The sequence below is a fragment of the Podarcis tiliguerta genome, assembly GCF_965153285.1.
Source record: "Podarcis tiliguerta genome assembly, chromosome: 9".
Lineage (NCBI taxonomy): Eukaryota > Metazoa > Chordata > Lepidosauria > Squamata > Lacertidae > Podarcis > Podarcis tiliguerta.
The window spans coordinates 22589996-22614059 of NC_139542.1; the positions used below are offsets into that span (position 1 = coordinate 22589996).

A 24064-nucleotide genomic window follows, 5' to 3' on the forward strand; every position below is an offset into this window, starting at 1 on the left:
TTTATTACAAAAGCAAATGAGGTAATTATTCCTAATTTACATTTCTTTGCACATTGTACATGACTTCATGTTAGGAGGCAGTATGAGAATTTATGTTAGTAAAGATAACATTAAAATGGTTGTTATTTTAAATTGTAGCTATAAAGATTTAACCATTCTGGTTGTGAAGAAACTTTATTCTTGTTATTCATGGGCTAGTTTGATAGCTGCTGCAAAGAGCCTGAGCTATACAGGAGATGACCATTTTAGACATGTCCTAATGACATGCAGTTGCACATGCCTGCATACACAGCACTGAACCCAGAAATAGCCCCAAAATGTCATAAAGATGTCATTAATGGGCAGAGTGGATGGGGAAGGGGCAGAGCGGACTTATGTGCAGTCTGCCAACATATGGGGGTGTCCAGAACATAAGCTTTTTAATGGAGCCCCCTCCCCTCCAATTCAATATGAGTTCCACCCAAACTTCACAGTGTCTATCATATGATAAGATTGTCATGGTGTCTTCATTCCAGACCTTTCCCTGAAAATGCATCTAGCAGTGGTAGATACTACAAGGAGACCTCTCCAAATTCTTCATGGCTCCCTTGTGTCTGGAATATCTACAGAATCCTTTGGAATTATAGTTTCCTTGGGTGTCTGAGCACTGCACTTCATATTGCTATTAGGTGGCCTGGAAACCGTATGTCCCTGGGCTTCTTAAACCCTGGGATACTGCACAAAGGTGCAAAGAGCCCTGGGACTTTCAGATTCCTAGGCAGCTAAAGTCCCTACTAAATATTTAGTCATCCTGGAAAACTGTTTACCAGAGTCCTTGCTATCTGGAATGCTGGCATTTCAGTATGCCAATTATCTGGGATGAACTGAGAAACCACACAGAGGCCTGTGCGACATATTCCCATTTGTTGCAATCACCACCAGCACCAGTTAAGTACATTTTCAGGGAAGAGACAAAGCAAGAGGGCTCATGGGATCAACAGTGGGACTTATAGCTACCCAGTTGATGCCATTGAGGATGCAGTGAATTTGAAATGTAGAAATTGCCTTTTTTGTGTGTTGTGATGGTGAAACAGGTTGTATTCTGATTTTATTTTTTAGTAGGAGAAATAACGCTTATTAGCTGAGCCCTTTCTAAATCAAACCAAAGGGACTTTCCCATCATTCCATCCATAATAGGTGACTTACTTCTTGAATTACTTAAACTAGTGATAAACAGTAGAACAAGAAATCTTTAGTTAATAGGATTTCACCATATTTTAATATTCATAATTGTAAAAAAGCCTATAGTTTAATTCAGATATCCTCTCCCCCCCACCTCCCAAAACAGGGGAAATTAAACATTGCATGTGCTGTAGGAACCAAACCATCTTTGCATATTAAATTAAAAACATGTGGTGGATTTCTCAGTGACGCTTTCCTTTTTTTACTAATCAAAACCAGAAGAAAAGTAGTGGCATTATGGTATGATGAATAGACTGAGCACACTTTGAATAAATATCCATTTCATGTTTTCAGAATAAATTAGCATACAACTGTAATGATGTGGAACTTCAGAACCACCTTCTGCCAAATTGGGGAATTGAAGTGTCTGAAGCTCTCCTAGGTAAAGGTGAAGATACCCCTGCCCGTACGGGCCAGTCGTGACCGACTCTAGGGTTGCGCGCCCATCTCGCTTAAGAGGCCGGGGGCCAGTGCTGTCCGGAGACACTTCCGGGTCACATGGCCAGCGTGACGAAGCTGCTCTGGCGAGCCAGCACCAGCACAGCACACGGAAACACTGTTTACCTTCCCGCTATAAAGCGGTATCTACTTGCACTTAAGAGTGCTTTCGAACTGCTAGGTGGGCAGGAGCTGGGACCAAACGACGGGAGCTCACCCCACCGCGGGGATTCGAACCGCCGACCATACGATCGGCAAGTCCTAGGCGCTGAGGTTTTACCCACAGCGCCACCCGCGTCCCCCAAAGCTCTCCTACCCATTGGTTATACAGGGTGCCTTTGGGTACTTATACATGGGTCTTAATATGGCAAATGGGTTTCAGAGATTGCAAACAGCCTCTTGGCAACAGTTGGGTGTTTTTTTTCAACCACTGGATTTTTCCTGGAAAGGGTAAATTAGGATTAAGGGAGTTAAGACCTAGCATTTAGATGAAGACAATGTCATGGGGACAGTGTGAGAAACTTGCATGCCTGAGGAGTATCAATCCCACAATAATCTCACCTGCCTAGAAGCACCCTTTATCTCTGGATCGAAGCATTAGTAGCCTGTTACATTGCATGGTGGTGGTTGCTTTCATTTTGTACATCGAAAATCACTAAAATATATTTACAAAGAAGAAACAAGCATGCCAACACTTTGTAAAAGAAAGGAGGTCTGGAGGCTTCAACTAGGGTAGAACACAGTGACTACAGTAGGTTGCTTGTGGAGGCACACTACTAACAGCCTAGAATACCATATTTGTGGGATTTACATTGGCTGCCAATCTGCTCTTGGGCCAAATTCAGGGATTGGGTACTAAAATATAAGGCCCTATAGAGCTCAGGATCAAGTTGCTTGTAGGTTACTGGATTCCATAGGAGAGTTTCTCCTTGAAGTCCCCAAAATGCAGCAGGGCTTTCAATGTGGCTGCCCCTGTTCCATGGAATAGTTTCACTGCTGAGATGTCACATGCTGTCTAGCACTATCTGTATTTTCTGCAAACAAAGAATTTTTTTCTTTCAACAAGCTTTTCCAGAAAAATGAAAAGGTCCCTGCTTACTTTTTAAATCTATGGCAATTTGTTTTTGTATTTTTCACCATGATTTTTAGCTGTTTTATGATATGGCTGTAAATCATCTTGAGGCATATGTAAAAGATGATTCATAAATTTATTATAACAATAGAAGAGAGAAAATAGTGGGAAAGGAAGGCTAAATTATTTTTATCTTCAGAGATTTGGAAACCTGCACATTTTTGCATATGAGAATAACTTTGTTGATCAATCATATTATTTGTATGTCGCCTTTCCAAAGTTAAAACCATTCTCAAGGCAGCTTACAACATATAAAAACTACAAACATAACAAAAGTAGTCACACACATATGTATTATCCTGCACATGCCTTTTCCATTATTTCCTGGTAAGGTCAAGTGACTATGAAAACTTCCCTTGATGATTTCTACAATGTGAATCAGATTTCTCTTTTTAAGCCCTACTTTGCTTGCAGTTAAGAAGTCTATTTGGACAGCAAAACAAAGGAGGCTATACAAAAATCACATCCAGTGGGAACTTCAGTAAAAGGACAGATTAACAAGAGGCTTGTAAATAATTAAAACTAGGTGTGCTTTTCCCTTCAGTACAGAATTTTATTAAAGTTTTGTTGACATCTGATAAAATAAATACAAGTAAAGCAAGCTGCTAGTGTTAATTTGAAATGCTTAATTTTATCTTAAAAATCCAAGAAGAAATTGGCTTTATTTTCTGATACCTTATATGATAAAAACCATTTTGCAGAGCTTACCTTAATGCAGAACAAATTAGTTAGCTATATTAGGCGCGCGGGGGGGTACTATTTAGTTTTTTAAAAAAACAACCATTATTGTGTTGTTCTGCCTTCAACAACCTTTTAAATCAACTTTTCAACTGTAGTGTGTGTCTAAAAGCAGAATCTTGTTGGCTGTAAATGAGAAAGATGGAGAAGGGCCTTTGTACTTCGCAGAACACAAAAGGGTGAAGTATCTGAAAGCCTTGTATTTTAAGCTTGGAATCTTCCACAAACCCTGTTCAGGCATTCATTCAGTTTGGCTTCACTTGGCCTCATCCTTCTTTTAATTTTGCCCCAGCCACAGCTCCTGAAATGCCCTCAATGAGCTATATCAACTTAGGTCATAAGGTTCCCAAATAAAGTGAATGCAGCAAAGTTCATTAGCATTTCCTATGGAATTAGCATGTTACCGGGCAGGGCCAAGTCTGCTGCCAAATACAAAAGCCCTGAAATAGCCAGAAGTAGGAGAGCATTTACCTCAAGCATCTCAAGAGATGTTGGGGGTTGAACCTGAAACCTCTTACTTGCAGAATAGATGCTGTGCCACTGAGCTGTGGGAGTGCTAAAGCTTTGCTCATGAGATGACATGACTACGACAATGCAGAGAATTGGTTTCCTGTAACATCTGGCCGACCCCAGCCACACCAAACAATAATAGTAGCGCTTGCCATGTTTTGTGACTGAAAACTGCAGATGTCCATTTCTCTGTGAAGTTGCAGTTCCCTCTGTAGTGAGTTTTTAAGCAGCTCCCTCACTGCAATTTATTGTCCAACGTTCTAAAAAATGGCAGTGGTATTTACACGGAGGCAATGAGATGTTTCATTTGCTTGGTCATAATATTTCATTTCTGATCCTCCTGTAATAAGGCAATAGAATCACTTCCTGTGTTTTACCTGGTTGTGTGCATAATTTTGAAGAACAAAGCCAGCTGGGATATACTTTAAAGCCACAGTGACATTAATAACTCGGAGGCATTTGTTGCTGTTCCTCTACGTCAAGTTAAATGTAAAGTAATTACAGAAGAAGAAATATTTTGATCTTGGTGCATAAATTATTCCTAAAAAATGCACGGCTGGCTCTAATTCCCATGTTATAAGTTTCAGCTCCTGTTTATGGCTATTGTATAAATTGCTCTGAGACCTGTGAAGGAAAATGTGGCATTTCAACAAATACTTAAACTTTTAATGAGACCTGTGTTTTGCAAGAAATCGTAGCCACTTGCTGAACACCACCAAACATGGTATCAGTATCAGATTTCCACAAGCCTAGTTGTGGAGAGGAGAAAAAAACTACTTTCTAGAAGTATTATTGTTTACTACGGATACTGCCATTGTTTTTAGCTTGTACCAATCCAATATAATACAATTTCAATTTGATAGTTTTAAGATACGTCAGCTCAGCTGCTGCGAGAAAGGGAATGCAGTTTAAAAACAAATGTCATTGCCTATGACAAATAAGTAGTATACTTTATTACTAAAATATTGTTTTACTTTATCTTTTTAAATCCAAAAGAGATATCCATTCTATATATGCTGGGGAGCTATTACACAAATCATACCTGTTCAATAGTTCATTTGGGAGATAGACCATATGCTTGACAAGTAGAGCACCTCAGGTTGAATCCTTGGCCCTCTAGTTAAAAGGATAAGATAAGTAAGAAGGCCTCTTTGCCTGAGACCTTGGAGAGCTACTGTTATAAGCAGACCCGGCATGGAAAGAGCTTTTAAGTGCTCTGCCTTGCTTGCTGGGCTAGGCCTGCTTAGCATGGCTAGGAATGCTCATCCGAGATCTTGCGGGAACTGGCACAGCTCTGCAAGCTCTCTTGAGTATCCCAAATTCCACATACTGAGTGGGCCTTGCTCCATAAGCAAGGTGGAGAGCTTTTAAGCTTGCATTTAACAGGTGGTGTCACTGATTTCCAACAATACCTGCTTCCAGAGGGCCTTCTCTAACTCCCTGGAGCAGCTTTTCGAGGAATGCAAAGGGCATTATCAGAAAGGAGCTAGAAAAACTCTTTTGTATGAGAGGAACCCAGCCCAAGCATCTCTGGATCCAAGCCATCATTTGCTGTGCCAGAGCACATGCAGCAGAGTGCTATGGAATAGGGACAATTTTTGATAGAAGACTTATTCCCTCATAATCAAGGACATGTGGAAACCCTTTTCACACCATACAATTATCTGGAAAATGAATATTGGATGAGAGCATAGACATATGAAAGATTCCCCCATAGGAGGGGAAGTAACTTCTGTTTCTCTTGTTACCCATGGACACAAATGCATACTTATCTCTAGATGGCTGCAATGTCAATTGATGGCTCATATACATGAAAAACCCCTTATAGATCGAATCCTTCTATATTGTATTGTGTTTTTAATATTTGATTGGGAGCCGTCCAGAGTGGCTGGGGAAACCCAGCCAGATGGGCGGGGTATAAATAATAATAATAATAATATATTATATATGAATGCACTTATGTGCTGTAGTATTAAATGTGTTGTAGTTCCTCTGGTGGTCTTCTTCTTCACCTTGTTAGCACTACATTGCTGGTCTCTAAAGCTTCCATATAATAATATTCCTGGGGCTGTTATGGTGGTTGTTTTGTTCTATTGATATGGTATAATCAATGCATTCATATTTATGTTCTTAAATGTCTTGTAAGTCACTTGGAGACCCCAAGGTAACAAGTGACTAATAATACAAGTAATAATAAATGATAAAAATGTATCACAAGCTCTTTGGGAACAGGCTCCTCCTCCTTTTCATTGGCACCTACAACATAAAATCCTTGGCATTAGGACAAACTATAAATCGGAAGAAAGGAAGATGCCTTTTTTTTATTCCACCTTCCTCTTGCAGCCCCCTGTACCCCCTGAAAATCTGCTCTGGAGGGTTTGGGGAACACTCTGGAGCAGCATGAGAAGTGGTGAAGAAACTGCAGGCAGGAGGGAATCAGTGTCAGTTGATTCCTGTATCCGGCAACCTCCATTGGATCTTGGCCCTTTCTGTGAATGGAAAAAGCCATTCAATATGTGGAGCTGCAAGTCTGTATCTAATCACTTACATTTAAAAGGAAATACTGTAAAAACCACATTTTTGCCATAAGTAATAGCAAATGTATATTCCTTGTTGTCATCCTTAGGAAAAATGTCCAGTGATCGCGCTTTTAGGAAACAGCAACAGCTCAACAATATGGTGGCCTTAGTGAAAAAGCTGGCTAAACCTGGAGATAAAATTGTGGATTTTTGCAGTGGTGGGGTAAGGTATTTTATTTGTTTGTTTGTTTGTAAGTTCGGTAGCAGTTGTTTTTGTATGTTTATAAGTCCAACAGCTCAAGAGTCCAAAATTCTGGAATTTGATCTGCATTCAAAGTCTCTGTCAATATTTTATTGGAATATTTTGTTGTCAAATGGATCAGCTCTTTGAGATTAAGGTTTATTTGTGCACTTCTGCTTTGAACAGGGCCATGTTGGAATTGTCCTTGCTCACATACTTCCATCATGTCAGGTAAGGTTTCAGTAAAATGTAAATTCAGACTTTAATAACCCGGAATTTCAGATACACAATTAAATGCAGGCTGTTTGTAAAATATGTGAAAGTGATAGAATTATCTAAATCAAACACCCACTCACGGTTTTTTTGTATGGTAGAATAAAGTACTTAATTTACCCGTTCTCATATTCTGAGTAAGATAAAGCACTGTTTTTCACTCCCAGCAATAAAATTAGGCAACTTTTAAAAAGTAAGAATAAAAGTAGCACAGGGACATCCTCACATCAGCTCAAACTGACACTCTCAAATATATAGACACTCTAAAACCCTTTTGCATGCAAAACATTTATTCTTTAACTAAGCTAAAGCCATTGTTTGAGAACATGAACTTAATTCTTCCATTTCAGTGCAGTTAAGCAAGATCCTATGAGCTGGGGTGTGGCTTATGAGAAGAGGCTCCTGGTGGACAAGCAGGAGGTGGGGTTTGAGGCTTTCATTGTCTGACAGCCCCTTCCTTATTTTAGGTCCAATATAAAACCTTGCGTGAACTAATCTCAAACTGTGGCTAATTTGGGGTAGTTTTTCATTTTGGCTAAGTTGTTTTACAGACAACATTACTCCTTTCTGGGCTTAGTAACAGAGAAAACCATCAACACCCCCCCCCCAAAAAAAGAGTGAGCAATCCTATCACAGTTTAAACAAAACAAAACAAAAACTCAATTGGAAATTACAATCAAAAGCCCAGATTGGCAATCTGTGTTTTTTCCCATTCTTCTAGAAGGATTTTATATGAGAAATGCCCAGATGCATTTACTGGCTGATAGAGAAATGCCCAGATGCAGTTACTGGCTGATAAAGTATAGAAGCGGGATTTGTATGCTTCCCTAAGGAGCAACACATCTCCATATTAAGTCTCAAGGAGATTTTCTCTGGGAAATTTGAGTCTATCATGTTCAGGCCTACAAGTGAACCTGAAAAAGTTGGCCCTCTTCCAAATGCTTGAAAAATGAACCAGAGAGGTCTGTTCACAGATACCTTTGGGAACTGCTACTTCCACAGTTCTCCAAAATTGTGTTAACTGGGTCCAATTGCCACAAATGTGTCTGAAGAAACTAGATGTGACAGGCATCATGTGTTTTAATTAGGAAAAAAATGTAATTTTTGTAATTTTTTTCCTTTGTAGGAGCAAAGTCTGGCTACATATAGGATAGTTGCCATATGCAATATAACTAAATGCTCCCAGCCTATGGTCTTCTGCAGAGTAGCACTTACTGTGGTACCTCAGGTTACATATGTTTCAGGTTACATACGCTTCAGGTTACAGACTCCACTAACCCAGAAATAGTGCTTCAGGTTAAGAACTTTGCTTCAGGATGAGAACAGAACTTGTGTGGCGGTGCGGCAGCAGCAGGAGGCCCCATTAGCTAAAGTGGTGCTTCAGGTTAAAAACAGTTTTAGGTTAAGTACAGACCTCCGGAACGAATTAAGTACTTAACCCGAGGTACCACTTTACTCACAAGATGGGATACTAGATTCTGGGTAGTACTAGAAAAAGATACATCTTCTTTCTGCCTTGATTAATTTATTTATAAAGCTATTTGTATACCACTGTGTCCTAAAAAAACTCCCAAAGGAGTTTACAGCAACAAAACATAAAACCATACATTAAAAACCATAACAAGTTAAAAACAGACATCAACTAACCATTGTGGAAGGATTTATTCTTAATTGCTGCATAGGTGTAGCACAATATAAAAGTTTCTGGCATGCATTTAAAAGTTGGCACACAAGTTGCCTCCTGAATCTCTATTGGCAGAACCAGACTGTCCCTTTCACTGGGGCAGCAGCAGTCATAGATATGTTGCTGCATCAATGTCAGGCTTGGAAGGCCCTCTGATAGGTTAGCAACATGGAGGTACTTTGCATTATGCTTTGAATGCAGGCCGTACAATCTTTCACTAAGAAAGCAGTGAAGTTTGCTTGGCATGCACAAAATCCTGCATAGTCTGGTTTGATTAAAGGATAGAGTCAAGTGAAGTCTGCTGTTATTAATGACTGGACAGATACATTTCTGTTTCAGAATACAACTCTCTCACCTGCCCCTGCCCCGGCAAGTGCTTCAACATGCTCTTGCAACAATTTTTATTTCACCAAAAAGTTTACCATAACTAACTGTTATTTTGTGTAAAATATAGATCATATTGGTAGAAAATAAAGAGTTGTCACTGACACGTGCTGAAGAAAGAAGCAGTGTGCTAGGATTGGACAACATTTGGTTCATCCAAGCAAATATGGACTATTTTAAAGGAAATTTTAATATAGGGGTAAGTGATTTTGAAAATATTCAGACTTTGCTGTTATGTAATGTTAAAAAGAAAATACTGTCTTCATATATTGTTTTATCGCTTATAACATATCACTTAATATTATGTAACCTCAACTTATTTTTCTATAAACCCTGCTATTGTATAAACTTGTGTTAACGGGAAATCAGAAGTTAGTTTTGAGCTATTGCTAATTTGTTGATTACCAACGGTTGTGCTGTGCACAAAATAAGGAATTCAAGTGTCCTCCATGCTACCTTATAAGGCCAAATGAACTTACAAGTTCAGAAAACAACTGAAGTTAATTAGTGCAGTACTGAAATGGTGGCATGGCAAAGAGGAGGCAGGAGGATTTTATTTTATCTTATTGCAAGCAAATAGTAATAATGGAGCATTGAAGTTAGCTCTTGGAAGAGTGCGTTTAAAACCAGAACATAATTAGCTCTGTGAAATGTCAGCTTCCAATAATTATTACATTATTCAACACGAAGAAGTATGAAATGTCAGTAGAGATGATTTCTTAATAGTATATTGACAGGAATAGTTGGTACAAGTTCAGTTGATACACAAGGAGGCAAGAAGATACTAAGAGATGATGCAGACATAAGGCAGTCTGGTCCTTGAACATGCTTAGGGCTGTAATATAGTGGAGAGAAACTTTTTCCTGTGCAAGGGTGGTGTTTCCTTCTTGGGAGCCTCCCAGGGTCACATGCCAAAGATGGGCAGGGCCTGAAGCAAAAGTGGATAGAACAATGAATGTACAGTCATACCTCATGTTACATTTGCTTCATGTTACGTTTTTTCATGTTGCGTCCCGTGGCGACCAAGAAGTACTGGAAAGGGTTACTTCTGGGTTTTGCCACTCATACATGCACAGTAGTGCTAAATCATGCTTTGTGCATGCGCACAAGCACCAAATTGCGCCGCACACCTGCACAGGTACTGTGCTTCAGGTTGCGGGCTTTTCACATTTCGAACGGGCCTCCGGAATGGATCCCGTTCGCAACCAGAGGTACCACTGTAAATGTTACCTTTCAACACACACCACTCTCTAGCCCAGGCATAGGCAAACTCGGCCCTCCAGATGTTTTGGGACTACAGTTCCCATCATCCCTGACCACTGGTCCTGTTAGGTAGGGATCATGGGAGTTGTAGTGCCAGAACATCTGGAGGACCGAGTTTGCCTATGCCTGCTCTAGCCTCTATCCAGGCAAGCAAGAGTCATGGTCAGAGTTCAAGGGCAAATTCCAGCTAGGCAAAACCACTCAAGGGGCATATGAAGCAAAGCCAGTGAAGGGGGTGGCCTAGAGAGAGAGAGAACAGCTAGGGAGAGTCCCAAGAACCAAGCAGAGGCCTAGAATGCCACATTTGGCCCTCAGCCCTGAGTTTCCCCTCCCTATTGAACTCAGTGGGACTTCCTTCTGAGTTAGTCCTGTTACGCATTGAGAACATCTATGGCGGAGATGGGGATCCCTTAAGCCTCCAGATATTGTTGAACTCCAATGACCATCAGCCCCAGACAGCATGACCAATGTTCAGGGATGATGGGAGTTGTACTCCAGCAACATTTGAAGGCCCATGGTTTCTTCCCCATTCATGGTCTGTTTGGTTTCAGATCTTGGCTAAGTTCAAGCTGTTAAATATTAGCCCACAGACAAGACTGTCGGGGAAAGACTAGACGATTTGTACTCCAGAAGGGAGGAGCTAAAAGGAGAGGAAATCACATACTTAAGGGCTGGGCTGCATTAAGCATCCTCTGGCCCAAAGGATTAGCCGATGTGAAAAAGAGCTATCACTGCAATCCTATATATGTCTACTCAGAAGTAAGCTCACAAGTAAGCTCTACTGAAAAGCCTAAGAGAAAACAAAATGATAGTACAGTTAGGACAGAGAGAACTGTGACATAAAAGATGGGAATTAGAAACACAAATCTGGATTGGATGAGGTGCCACATAAACCAATTGTAGAATCAGAGAGGGGATGTTTATAAATTTAGTTGTTCTTATCAGCAGATGGTGATAAAAAGGTGCATGACCCATATCAGCTGAACACCTTCATTATACAGTCATATTTGAGCCGGAAATGACTTTGGGCGTGGGGCGTTGAAATAATTATTGCTGCTGTATGCATAATTTGAATATTGCCAAGGATGAAATATTTACTTAAATATTTTCTTGCAATGTAATCTGTAATCTGTCATAGCAGTGCTGCAGAGTCTAGACTCTCAACTAGTCTTTAAAAAACAACAACCACAGTATCTTCAGTTCATCAACCAAACCCAAACATTTTTTAAGCACTATGTAGTTAGCATGCTTATAGAACTATCTGTGACTGAAGCTGTCATCTCAGGTGACTGAGAGTAGACCTGGCAGGAAGCATTTCAGTTTGTTTTTAAACCTATGCCAGAACACTGTCAAATTTCAGCTATCTCCATGTTCAGCATAATCAGCCATGATTCATTTTGGAGCTCTATGAATGAAATGCATAAGTAATACTGGAAAATTCCGTTACCTATGAACCTTTCTGGGCAATTTTAACGCATTGTTTGATTAACATCTGAGGCCTGCAGTCTTTGTTCTTATCTGGAAAAGAAATGGCATCTGGCCCTAAATGGTGATTAGAACTGTCAAAAAACGTTGGGTTGAGACCTTTATGTATCATGCCAGATTTTAACTTTATAATGCTGTTGCACTAGTTCGTTTTGGATTGTATTTTATATCTACTGCCAAATGTGAATCTATTTTATTGAGCTAGCTACATTTTGTTTCAACGTAAGCAAAGGAAATAATGGATACTGTATTATCTGGCTAAAAAGAGATTGATTTTGCAACAGATTGCTCTCTTTCTTTGATGTTGCAATAATTCAGCCATCCAGAAATGGCTGAATAGTAACTGAATGTACAGTTATCATTAAATTCCATTGTTTTACTGTCACAGGTAGCACTGCATGCTTGTGGTGTGGCAACAGACATGGTGATTGAACGCTGTGTCAAAGCTCATGCAGCGTTTGTTATCTCTCCATGTTGTTATGGCTTCATTCAGAACACAGCCAAGTTTGCATTTCCACAAAGGTCAGTGGTTTGTTGACATCAGTGTGTATGTGTGGAGAGGAACCTGGGTTGACATGTATGGCATTGACTACTTACTAGTGAGTAAGCTCTGTTGAGCTTAGTGGGTGGTATCCCCAAAAGTGCTTCTGCTAGTGCAAAAAATAAATATATCTGCTTGCACAATGAAACTTCCCCTCCTTCTCCTCTTGCTATGCACCCCTGTGCCCTCCTCAGATCTGCTCCAGGGGGTTGGGGAAAAACCCAAAACAGATGTATGTGGTGCAGGCAACACACAGGCAGAAGAGTGGGATAGGGAGCTTCATTGCAGCCCAAAGTCCTTGTGCTAGCAAACTACTTTGTTGGCTACCACCCACTGGAGTTTACTTTTGAGAAAACTTACAAAGAATTGCATAGGTAGTGAATGTGTTGGTCCCACAGAACAAGAAAAATGCCCAACAATACCTTTATTTTTAACACCTTACTTAAAGTGCTAGAAGACAGCTGTCCAGCTACACCTCAGGCTCGGATATTTAGAAGAAGACCTGAGAATAATAGGTTGGTTGGGTTGCCTCTGTTTAAGGGGAACAGGTAATCCCAAAGGTGAGTTACCTCCTGCTCATTGTCACAATGGCTGAATGTGTCACCTAGAGCTACGACTTCATAATTCTAGCTGTAAAGATACATTTCTAACTGTTCTGCAAATTACCAGTGACATTTCTGAAATGGAAGTTAGTAGCAGCTATAAAAAATACATAATACATGCCTGCAATAAAGAGCTCTCTCAGTATGCTTGCGTCACATTATGTTTATCGTTTTGTTCAGAGGCTTAATTAGCCGCGCCTAATCATCCATGCACACATTATTTTTAAGATTTATCACACCCACAGTTGTAAACCTTGGTTCTTTTAAATAAAGTCATTGATCTATAAAATAAGAAACTTCTGCAATGCAAATCCCATGATGCTTTCTCAGAAATAAGTCTCAATGAGAATTGCAGCCATGATGCACCTATGAAAGGACCACAGAACATAGTAGAAGTCAAGTAGTTCTTCAGGTGCAAGAATTCTGATTGCCTGATTGTATACCTTTTCATACAGCCATATTATTTTTATTGGATTGAAAACAGTCCTTTCACTTTCCAGTTGTGATCTCTTGACTTTTGTGATTCACTGGAGTACACAATATCGTGCAGAGAAGGAAATTAAACTTCATGTCTCTGTTTCATTCTTTATTATAACAATTCTCAGTCATTGGTACAACACCAGTGGTAGACAATCTGCAAAGAAACCTTTTATCTGCTACATTTTTCTCTGTGCAGTTTCAAAGATAGCCCTATGTAGAACCAGTTCATGTGGATGTAGCTGTGGCACAACCATCTTTCTCCAGGAACAAGTGCACCAGGCCCACCAACATGTGTGGCAAACCTGGCTACAGCCATCATCTGACTAGTTTAGGAGCAATGCTATTATGTTCAAAAGGACTCCCGAGTTGCAAACCTGATTCTAAAAAGGGTGTATAATCCCAACCAATGCAGACTGAACATCGAATCCATCATCAACCCAATGTAGGATAAATATATTAAAAGTCAGATGCTTGCTTTCAGTGAGTCAGTAGCAGTGACATGATACAGCCCTATGCATTTGTTTAGCACTTAAAATATCTTAAATGATAAATGTCTGTAAGTGATAAAACTTGGCACATTATAGACATTTACTAAAAAAGAACAGAAACTCTCAGTAGTGTCTGCTTCTGGATCTTGTTCAACTTCCAGATAACAACCCACCCAAGTATTTGTTTAAAATTCAGCCATATGCCTTAAAGACTGCATCTATTTTAAAATTGTCGTTTCTCATGGTGATCAAATCCATCTTCTTTTCTATTTCAGCCGTCAGTTCAAGGAAGTGTTATCCTATAAGGTATGCAAAAGGTGAAGCTGTGGTTTAGAATTTCTTTCTGTGCCCTTTTCTGTGTCTTTCCGTATGGTTTGAGTGGAATGAGTAATTCTCTTTTAATGATAGGGGTAAAAACACATCAGAATACTGAAACTTCACCATTGCATTCCATGTGTTCCTTCCTCTTTTTTTCTTTTAGTGCAGGAAAAAGACATTTCGTAAATACAGGATGGAATACATTTCTGTGCGTAGTTTAGTTTATATCTCATTTTTTAGTTTCAATAATTTCTAAAAGTAGATGACAAGATCATTAAAAAAAATTAAAACAACTATTTATTAGTTAAAACATAAAACCATGAAAAGAACAATGATAAAACAACTGAATTGTTTCACTATAAAAGAACCATATTCATCCATCAAGTATACATAGATGTCAAGAACCTGTTGAGCCTTCTAGGAGTACTTTCTTCCTAGTCTGCTCCACTGAATATTTTGGATAGGCCTGAAGGCTTTTGTGTGCATCTTTATGCCAGTTTCCCATTTTTTTAACCGTTTTCCTTCTTTATGGCTGCTATTTCCCCATTTCATTTGATTTTCTTCTATCCAGATTCAATTTGGACAGTGATGGCTTGAAATTGCTTTATTTTTCTCCCAATTGTATTTGAGATGTTGTTTTCATAGTGAACAGCATGTGAACTAATAACCACATTTTCATAAGATGGGCGGCTGAATTGCTTTTGGCACAAGTAAGCCTAGTGACATAGTTACAGAAACAAAGAGTTTAAATAAAATAAGTTAAAATAGAATTTCATAATAATTAGTGCCAATTTGTTATGGACATATAGATGAAGCTCATCACCCACAATGAATGTTCCATTCATTTCAGCAGAAGCAAGCGCTTCATTTGTGGAATGTTTCTTTCCATTGAAACTTGCTCCAAAATGTAGAAGATAACCATGTATGTTTCAGCTCACACAGATATGCTTTGAGGTCTTTCTAAGAATACATAAAGAGCTATGTTCTGCCTTCTTTCTGGCTTGTTGAAAACCGTATTTTACTTTAATGCTCCATTAGGCTGGAAAATATGACATATTCATTTGAAAAATAACTTAAATATTATTTGTAGTATATGCAGGCAGGATTTAAGTTTGATGAGGCCCTAAGCTACTGAAGGTAATGGGGCCCTTTATATGTCCAGCTGTCCTTTGTCAACAACCAATTGTCACTTTTTTTTGTTTTGAATACGTAAAGGTAAAGGGACCCCTGACCATTAGGTCCAGTCGTGGCCGACTCTGGGGTTGCGGTGCTCATCTCGCTTTATTGGCCGAGGGAGCTGGCGTACAGCTTCTGGGTCACGTGGCCAGCATGACTAAGCCGCTTCTGGCAAACCAGAGCAGCGCACGGAAACACCGTTTACCTTCCCACCAGAGTGGTACCTATTTATCTACTTGCACTTTGACGTGCTTTCGAACAGCTAGGTTGGCAGGACTATGCTGGACTATATATATATGAATATATGCTATATGGTAATTTATGAACCTAATAGATATCTAATAGGGACGCAGGTGGCACTGTGGGTAAAACCTCAGTGCCTAGGACTTGCCGATCATATGGTCGGCGGTTCGAATCCCCGCGGTGGGGTGAGCTCCCATCTATCGGTCCCAGCTCCTGCCCACCTAGCAGTTCGAAAGCACCCCTAAGTGCAAGTAGATAAATAGGTACCACTTTATAGCGGGAAGGTAAACGGCGTTTCCGTGTGCTGCGCTGGTGCTGGCTCACCAGAGCAGCTTCGTCATGCTGGCCACGTGACCCAGAAGTGTCTTCGGACAGCGCTGGCTCCCGGCCTCTTAAGTGAGATGAGCACGCAACCCCAGAGTCGGTCACGACTGGCCCATACGGGCAGGGGTACCTTTACCTTTACTTTCTTAATAGGTATCTAAACCCATTTGCACATAACAAATAGGAGCCTACACAACACAGAACACTGTTGCTGTATGTAGGTTTTATTTTATTCGTTTTTTAATCTTATATTTTGGAAATGTACATCCAGTTACTTTTTCTTTACATTTCTTTACATTTAGGGCCCAAGAGAGTGGGGCCCTAAGCTATAGCTTGTTTAGCTTATACATAAATCTGGTACTGAGTATATGCATCTTTAACTTTGTCTAAAACCATCACATAGTTCACTGGAAAATAATAGTTGATACATTTTCCATTGCATTACATTTCCAACCTTCACATAAATTTTGAAAAGACTGTATTTTATGAGAAAAATTAATGCAACCTTTTAAATAGACCATAACAGATATGAAATCTCCACAGGTTCTAAGAAGCATATTGTTTTAATAAATTTGTATCAGTTGATTTTTTTAAAGAAGATAACTTGTGCTAAGAAGCCCCTCTAAAATCAGTATTGTATTATTTACATGGATCTAGACCAGATGGTATCTCAGTTCAGTGTATAAATTGATAATTTTTGGTTCTGTAGGCTTTATATAATATACAACTTTGCATATTGGATTGATATATTTTCAGTTACTGATGTGTTGCCAAAAGTTGGAATGTGGTGGCTAGACACTGTGTCACTGTCTCCATAGTTCATCTTAATTTTCTGTTTCCTTTCGCTGGGAAATTCAAGGATTAGTGTCAAGTAAAACCAAAGCGTTATTATAGAGACTTGATGATTCCCACCCACCCCATTCAAAATGGCAACTGTGGCATCCCACAGTGAAGACTCAACTCATTGCTGACTTTTTAGAACAATTTGTAGCAAGTTCTCTTTTCTCATGGGAAATAGTATACATACATTTCAGTTTGAAACTGACTATTCAGTTTGAAACCTATTAGGGCTGAACACACATAATGGGAAACAGCCTTTAAAGGAAAAAGAATTTGGCTAGGGTGATTTTGATTGGACAAGCGGTGGCGCATATAAGAGGATGCTTAACCCATACCTTGCCTGCCATTTCTCCAGTTTTCCCTCTCCTGAAGCTGAATATTGCATCTCTTGCGCTCTACAGCTCCCCAAAAGTTAGCTATCCCAAATACCTTGTTGGTGTTGTTTTGTCAAGGTACAGGAATAGCACCCTTCCCATAGTTTCTAAAAATATTCTCTGTTAAACAAAAATACTATTTTATTTTTAAATCCTGATAACTGCATATTTTCAGCATTCCTGTTTCCCTTTAATTTATTTAATTGGATTTTAGCCATCTTAGGCATTTCTTATAGAAAGTTGGGGTTAAAAATGCAATAAATAACTATTTCGTCAGGACAATTATTACATAGCAAAAACAAAGAGTATAATATCCAACTATAGTTTGGAAACCTAAAAATTCAGGAAATCCTGCAAAATTAAAATCCCTGTTGTTTTAAAAAAGCAGAATGGGAGGATTTGTCGTTTGTAAATGGTATTACCTAAATTCCTTCCAAAAGTGTTTTATGTTCTCACATACTTATCTCCATCTAACATTACAAACAGCTCTGTCAAGATATACAGCTCTGAAATGGTTCTGATTTCTGTGACTTGGCACTTGAAATTGCAGCTGTCCAAGCTAGTGCAGCTGTCAGCAAACGCACTGTTATGGCATTTTTCTTTCCTTTTGCATTCCCCCCCCCCCCCGTCAAAAGCATAATCACCTCTAAAGTCTAGTGTGTGTAAAAGTATATTATAAACCATGTCGCCGTGGGTCATAAGATGTGATCAACGTAACCTAATTGTGGTTCACCAGGTGGGATTGATAGATTTTGTAGCCTAATTCTATGATTTGCTGTACAAAGGAAAACAAAAGGGCCTGGGTACAAGAGCTCTTTGGGCACTGCAGTGTTGTGAGTCTGGTGTTGCAGTAGCGAAACACTGGGAACATAATATGATCCTTGCTGGATTAAGCTAAAGACCCATCTAGTCCAGCATCCGTATCTCATAGAGACTGACCAGATGCCTCTGGGAAGCTTGCAAGCAGAACAGAAGTCTCTCCTCGCTTGTTGGTGTTCAGAGGCACAGACAGACAGAACATAGCCATCATGGCTCAAAGCCTTATCCTCCACCAGATTGTCCAAGTTGTTGACCACCACTACAATTAATGGAAGTGAATTTCATAGTTTAACTATGTGCTGCATGAAGAAGTAGTTTCTTTGCCTGTTTCCCATCTCACCTGTGTTGGTGAAGCTGCATGGCACAAAGCTTCCACGGGTCAGACGTGATACAGATGCTTAAGGATCTAACTACAGTGTTGAAAGAGTCCACACAGGTCGTACCAGGCCATCTTAGGCTAATTGGAATGCTTCAATTTATACCCTCTACTAGCATCCCTTTCATTGGTTTCCAAAACTGATGTCATGCCAGAAGGACCTGTTCTGAATAATATTGCATAGCAAAACAGGCAACTGCAGCCAATATTGGTGGCTTCAGATATATACAGTCTCCCAATATGGTAGCTAGTTTGGAATAACGTAATGGAAGAAGCTGGCAATATTTATCTCTCTGTGTGTTTTTTCTATTCTAGGAGCACATGATTCTTTGCCGATTTGCTGATCAGACAGCTGTCCAGCTTCCCCCTGAACGCAGGCAAATAGGTACGCTTTTCCATAGAACAGCTGTTGTGTAGATTACATACACTCTACTTGGTGATGTGCTTAGCTTACTATATATGGGTTGCCCTGGCACGCTTATCAACAAGGAATGAAAGTGCTGGTTTCCCAGAACATACAGGGAGGTGTCTTTAGAGATACAGTGAAATAGTTTTTGTAGTTGAAGCTCAGTTTAAATCTGGGGTTGAAAGTATCACACAGTGATACAGTGAACATTCATCTGTTACAGTCCACTAAAGGAGATGATAGAATTTGAGAAACATGCTAATGTTTTCTCTGATGCCATTGGGAATTAGTAACAGTGCAAGGGAGCTACTATAGTACAAGAGCTGGAAAATCACCCGTTCAAATCTCACATCAGCCATGTACTAAATAAATGGCCTTAGGCAAGCCCAGTACTCTAGTAGCCTTAGTCTGGGGAACTTTAAAAAGCATGATAGAAATACAGTAGTACCTCAGTTTAAGAACAGTTCGGTTGAAGAACGATTTGGTTTACAAACTGCGAAACTGGAAATAGTGTCCCGGTTTGAGAACTTTACCTCGGTCTAAGAACGGAATCCAAAAAGTTGAAGGGCACCAGCAGCAGGAGGCCTCATTAGGGAAAGTGTGCCTCAGTTTAAGAACGGTTTCAGTTTAAGAACGGACTTCCAGAACGGATTAAGTTCGTAAACCGAGGTACCACTGTAGTTGAAACAAAATAAATAGAATCTGAAAAGGGTGGTGGCTTTTATGAAAGTTTTCTCCCTTTTTATGAAAGTGTCCCTCTTGCCAAAAAAAGGACAGTAACAAGGACGCATTTGCAAAGATCTAGTGGAACCTTTTAAAACAGAGGAAGAGTAGCTGGCTGGGATCCACACAACTGCATAGCTAGTTCCATATGCCCAAGGAAGCTTTGAGCTTGTGTTTCTCTTTTACAGCTGTTCAAATGTCTTCAGAATATGTAAGATTGGTTGGCATAGGGTGAGCTGATATTCTAGGGATTCCCCTGGGAGTTTTACTTGATGCCAAAGCTCTTTTATTTTCAGCACCAGATATAAGTATTTTTAAAACATGGTCGGGCACTTTAGAGCCTTTGGATTTTATGCTGTTTTCTTAGACTCAATGGCTTCTCTGCCTTTTTAATCAGTTCTATTAACTTGTTAGTGTTTTTTATATTAGAGTTATGTTTTCTTGCAAGCTACTCTTGGAACTTTGTTGGCTTGTAAATGGGGCATTGGTTTTCAAAAAATAAAGACAAGGTGTTTGGGATAAATAGACAAAATGGTTTGATACTGTTGCATGTTTTGGATACAAAATTCACTCCGAATGTATAACAGGTAGTAAGAAGAAACAATGTCTATGCATCTAAACCATGGGTAGGCAAACTAAGGCCTGGGGGCCAGATCTGACCCAATCACCTTCTCAATCTGGCCCCCAAACAGTCTGGGAATCAGCGTGTTTTCACATGAGTAGAATGTGTCCTATTATTTAAAATGCATCTCTGGGGCATAGGAATTCTTTCTCCCCCCCAAAAAAAAATATAGTCCTGCCCCCCACAAGGTCTGAGGGACAGTGGACCTTGCTGAAAAAGTTTGCTGACCCCTGATCTAAAAACGTCTGTGGTGGCTAAGAGTACAACAGGAAGCATTGAGGACTTGAGATAATCTTACCATTTTTTTCACAAAAACTGGCAAAACTTTAAAGCCACTCCTGTATCTGGAAAGGAAAACGTGCTGACAAGGTCACAGCTGTGAGTTCAAGAGGTGCCACTCCACCAAATGGGAGTGGGCATTTCTTCCAGCCCTTTGGTGATATGGGAAGGAAATGTATCACTTAATGAAGGGTGGAGTGGATGGCTGTAAATGAATCAGAGTGTCAACTCAGCATTTCAGGTAAATTTGATGTTGTGACACTATAGTACTTCTCTCCCCCCCCCCTTTCAAAGATAAAATAGGTAGAGCAGACATTTGTGAACCACAAAAAAACGATCTCTCACTGGCATTTTTGTTCTTCTCCTTGTTTCTTCTGAAGATATGCTTGACACCAGGCTTATTCGCTCCATTAAAAGAATCTCTTCCATTTCAGTCATCTTTCTTCACCTTTTAAACTTGCTAATGGGCGTGTGGTTGGTGAGGATTAAGTTTTGTTTTCAAATGACTAGGGTAAAGGTCAGATCAGATCAGCACTAACCACATGCTCTGTTAGAGGCAGAATCAGATAGTGAGATTCTACATAAGGTGTACTATTTAGCTTGCAATTCTGAGCATGCTTACTTGGGAGTAAACCTCATTGAATCCAGTGGTGCTTCTTTCTGAAAAAGACACACAGGGTTGCATAGTTAAAATGCTCACCACCACCATTGCTTCGTTTAATATAAAGATAATTGTGTTTGCATTAAAGTTCCAACCCAAAATGAGGATCCTGAGGGTCACGTTAAGAGTAGCCAAATTCTGTGTGATTGCCATAAAACTTAAGGAACAAGCTGTGCTATTGTAATGATTAAGGTTTTAAATAATAATTTTAGCTTATATGTTAGTGACTAAGTTTTAATTTATATATGTTTAACTGTTGCTGTATCTGTATTGTCCCTGTTATACCTAATTGCAAATTCAAAAGTATCCTATTGTGTTCTATGACTTCCTTGATAATTGTATGTGGTCTGGAACTGGTCTGTGACTGAAATAATAAAATTCAACCCAAAATGAAACAATACAAAACAATACAACAAAAATATCTTTTCTACCTCTGCACTGCCACTCATTCCTTGCCAGTAATCATGTAAAAATAACCTGCAGCACAATCCTGTGTGTTTCTGCTTGCTGAATTCAATGGGGCTTACTCCCAGGCAAGTGGGTATAGGATTCCAGTATTAGATGGTAAAATGGTGCAATCTACCTACATAATAAGTTGCAGATATATGCTGTCATGTGTAACAAGTCCACTTTAATCAAATGCAGAATCAGGACATTTAAAAATTCAATTCTATTATCTTAAGGGAGGTGGCATATTTAATTTTTACTTTCGTATTTCAGAGTTCTTCAGTAACTCAACATGCTTATTTTATCCATAATATAATGGGATATTTTGTCCATATTGTATTCAACATTCTGGAATTAAATGTTAACAATGTATTATTTTAAAATGTAAAAATAAAAATTTAAAATGTTTTAAAATAGTCAAATGTTCCATAACAGCAACAGTGCAGATTATCAGCAAGAATATTAATTAGCAACAATATTACAAAACGTTCTTGCAATTAAGTATGAGTGCTCTAGTCAATATTGTCCACTCTGGCTAGCATCAATTGTGTTTCAGCCAGAAGTCATTTTTAACTGGTAATGCCAGGGATGAATCCATGGACTTCTGCATGTCTTCTAACACTGAGCCCCCATAAAAACACATCTTTCATTTATCGTAACTTTGTATGCATACATCAACCCTTAATTTGTATCACTTGGTCACATGTCTTTCTGCTCTAAATATTATAAAGCAGGTGTGGGGAACCTTTGGCCCTCTAGAAGTGGCTGAACTACAACTCCCATAAGTCCCAGTAAACATGGCCAATGTCCAGCAATGATGAGAGTTGTTGTTCCTCAACATTTGTTGTTGTTTAGTCATTTAGTCATGTCTGACTCTTCGTGACCTCATGGACCAGAGCACGCCAGGCACTCCTGTCTTCCACTGCCTCCCGCAGTTTGGTCAGACTCATGTTTGTAGCTTCGAGAACACTATCCAACCATCTCGTCCTCTGTCGTCCCCTTCTCCTTGTGCCCTCCATCCTTCCCAACATCAGGGTCTTTTCCAGGGAGTCTTCTCTTCTCATGAGGTGGCCACAGTATTGGAGCCTCAGCTTCAGGATCTGTCCTTCCAGTGAGCACTCAGGGCTGATTTCCTTAAGAATGGATAGGTTTGATCTTCTAGCAGTCCATGGGACTCTCAAGAGTCTCCTCCAGCACCATAATTCAAAAGCATCAATTCTTCGGCGATCAGCCGCCTTTATGGTCCAGCTCTCACTTCCATACATCACTACTGGGAAAACCATAGCTTTAACTATACGGACCTTTGTTGGCAAGGTGATGTTCCTCAACAATAGGATGTTCCCTACACCTGCTATAAAGAGACATTTCAGCTGTATTAGAAATAACCAGATTAGGAAATTATCCCAAGTTGCATTAATAAGCAAAACAAAGGTCTGAGACACTGCAAAATATATACTGGCACCACTGCTATTAATGATTGATACCGAAATTATCATATTCACTATTGTTACAATTGATGCTAGGATACCCGTTTTCATCAGTGGGTGTTGATGCTGAAATATACATTTGCATTTGTAGTATTACAATAATTATGTGAAAGTCTATATATTATTTGTTCTTATTTTTAGGTAAACACTGCATGGGACTGGTGGATCTGGACCGGGCTTGGGGAGTGGAAAAATTCAACTACTCTGCGCAAGTGATATCAATGGAACCAGAGACATGTTCCCCAAAGAATAACTTGATAGTGGGTGTCCCAATTTAGTTCAAAGGGCTTTTCTGATCAATTTGAATTAATAATCACTCCTTGTGATCAAAGTCCAGTAACATTTTGGAGATACAAACTGCAGCTGTGAAGCAGACAGTGCACATCTTGAATCCATTGTCTCCAAAATAAGGAAGCAGAGAGGAAAGGGGTTGGCAGTGGGGCTGCTTGCAGAGCTTCCTAAATCCTCCTTGAAATGTGTGATTAAATGACAGCTGGTTCTCAGAGCAGGAATATCCCAAAATGTCCATCTGCCCCCACAGTAATACCAATAAAGGTTGGTTTTTTGTTGTTGTTTTTTAAAAAGCTTCATCACTGGCAAGGTGATTTCATTTCCTTTTCTATGAAGATAGATCTTGCATTTTCGAAAACAGATTTTGCAAGTATTTTTGTACTCAGACCTTTGACTATACTAACAAGGGTACCCAACTACAGAACATTAAAATCTAATAACATGCTTATTCTGCAACCATGCTAAGAACGTGGACAATAAAGGTTTTTCTTCTTCTCCCATAACACTGGGAGACACTCAGTGAGTTAGAATGTTGGAAGATTCAGAACAGACAAAAGAAAGTACTTTTTCAATCAGCACTTGGGGCTTATCCACAATTCCTCTAGTCTTGCTGCTTTCTTTAATCTCAGCAATTTTCGATTCACTGTTGTGTTTCCGAGATATAAATGCATGTCCAATG

General features: G+C 39.5%; 1 protein-coding gene across 2 annotated transcripts in view; it reads left to right on the plus strand.

The window, feature by feature from the left end:
• GSTCD (glutathione S-transferase C-terminal domain containing) overlaps positions 1–23660 on the plus strand; it is a 56426-nt gene extending 32766 nt beyond the window's left edge. For both annotated transcript variants that reach the window (XM_083456778.1, XM_083456779.1), the window contains 7 exons: positions 6666–6781; positions 6986–7030; positions 9211–9339; positions 12277–12410; positions 14275–14305; positions 18785–18854; positions 23236–23660. In XM_083456778.1, the coding sequence (XP_083312904.1) occupies positions 6666–6781; positions 6986–7030; positions 9211–9339; positions 12277–12410; positions 14275–14305; positions 18785–18854; positions 23236–23372 (662 nt within the window). In that variant the 3' untranslated portion in view covers positions 23373–23660. The remainder of the gene's footprint in view (positions 1–6665; positions 6782–6985; positions 7031–9210; positions 9340–12276; positions 12411–14274; positions 14306–18784; positions 18855–23235) is intronic.
• Positions 23661–24064: the final 404 nt, after the last annotated feature.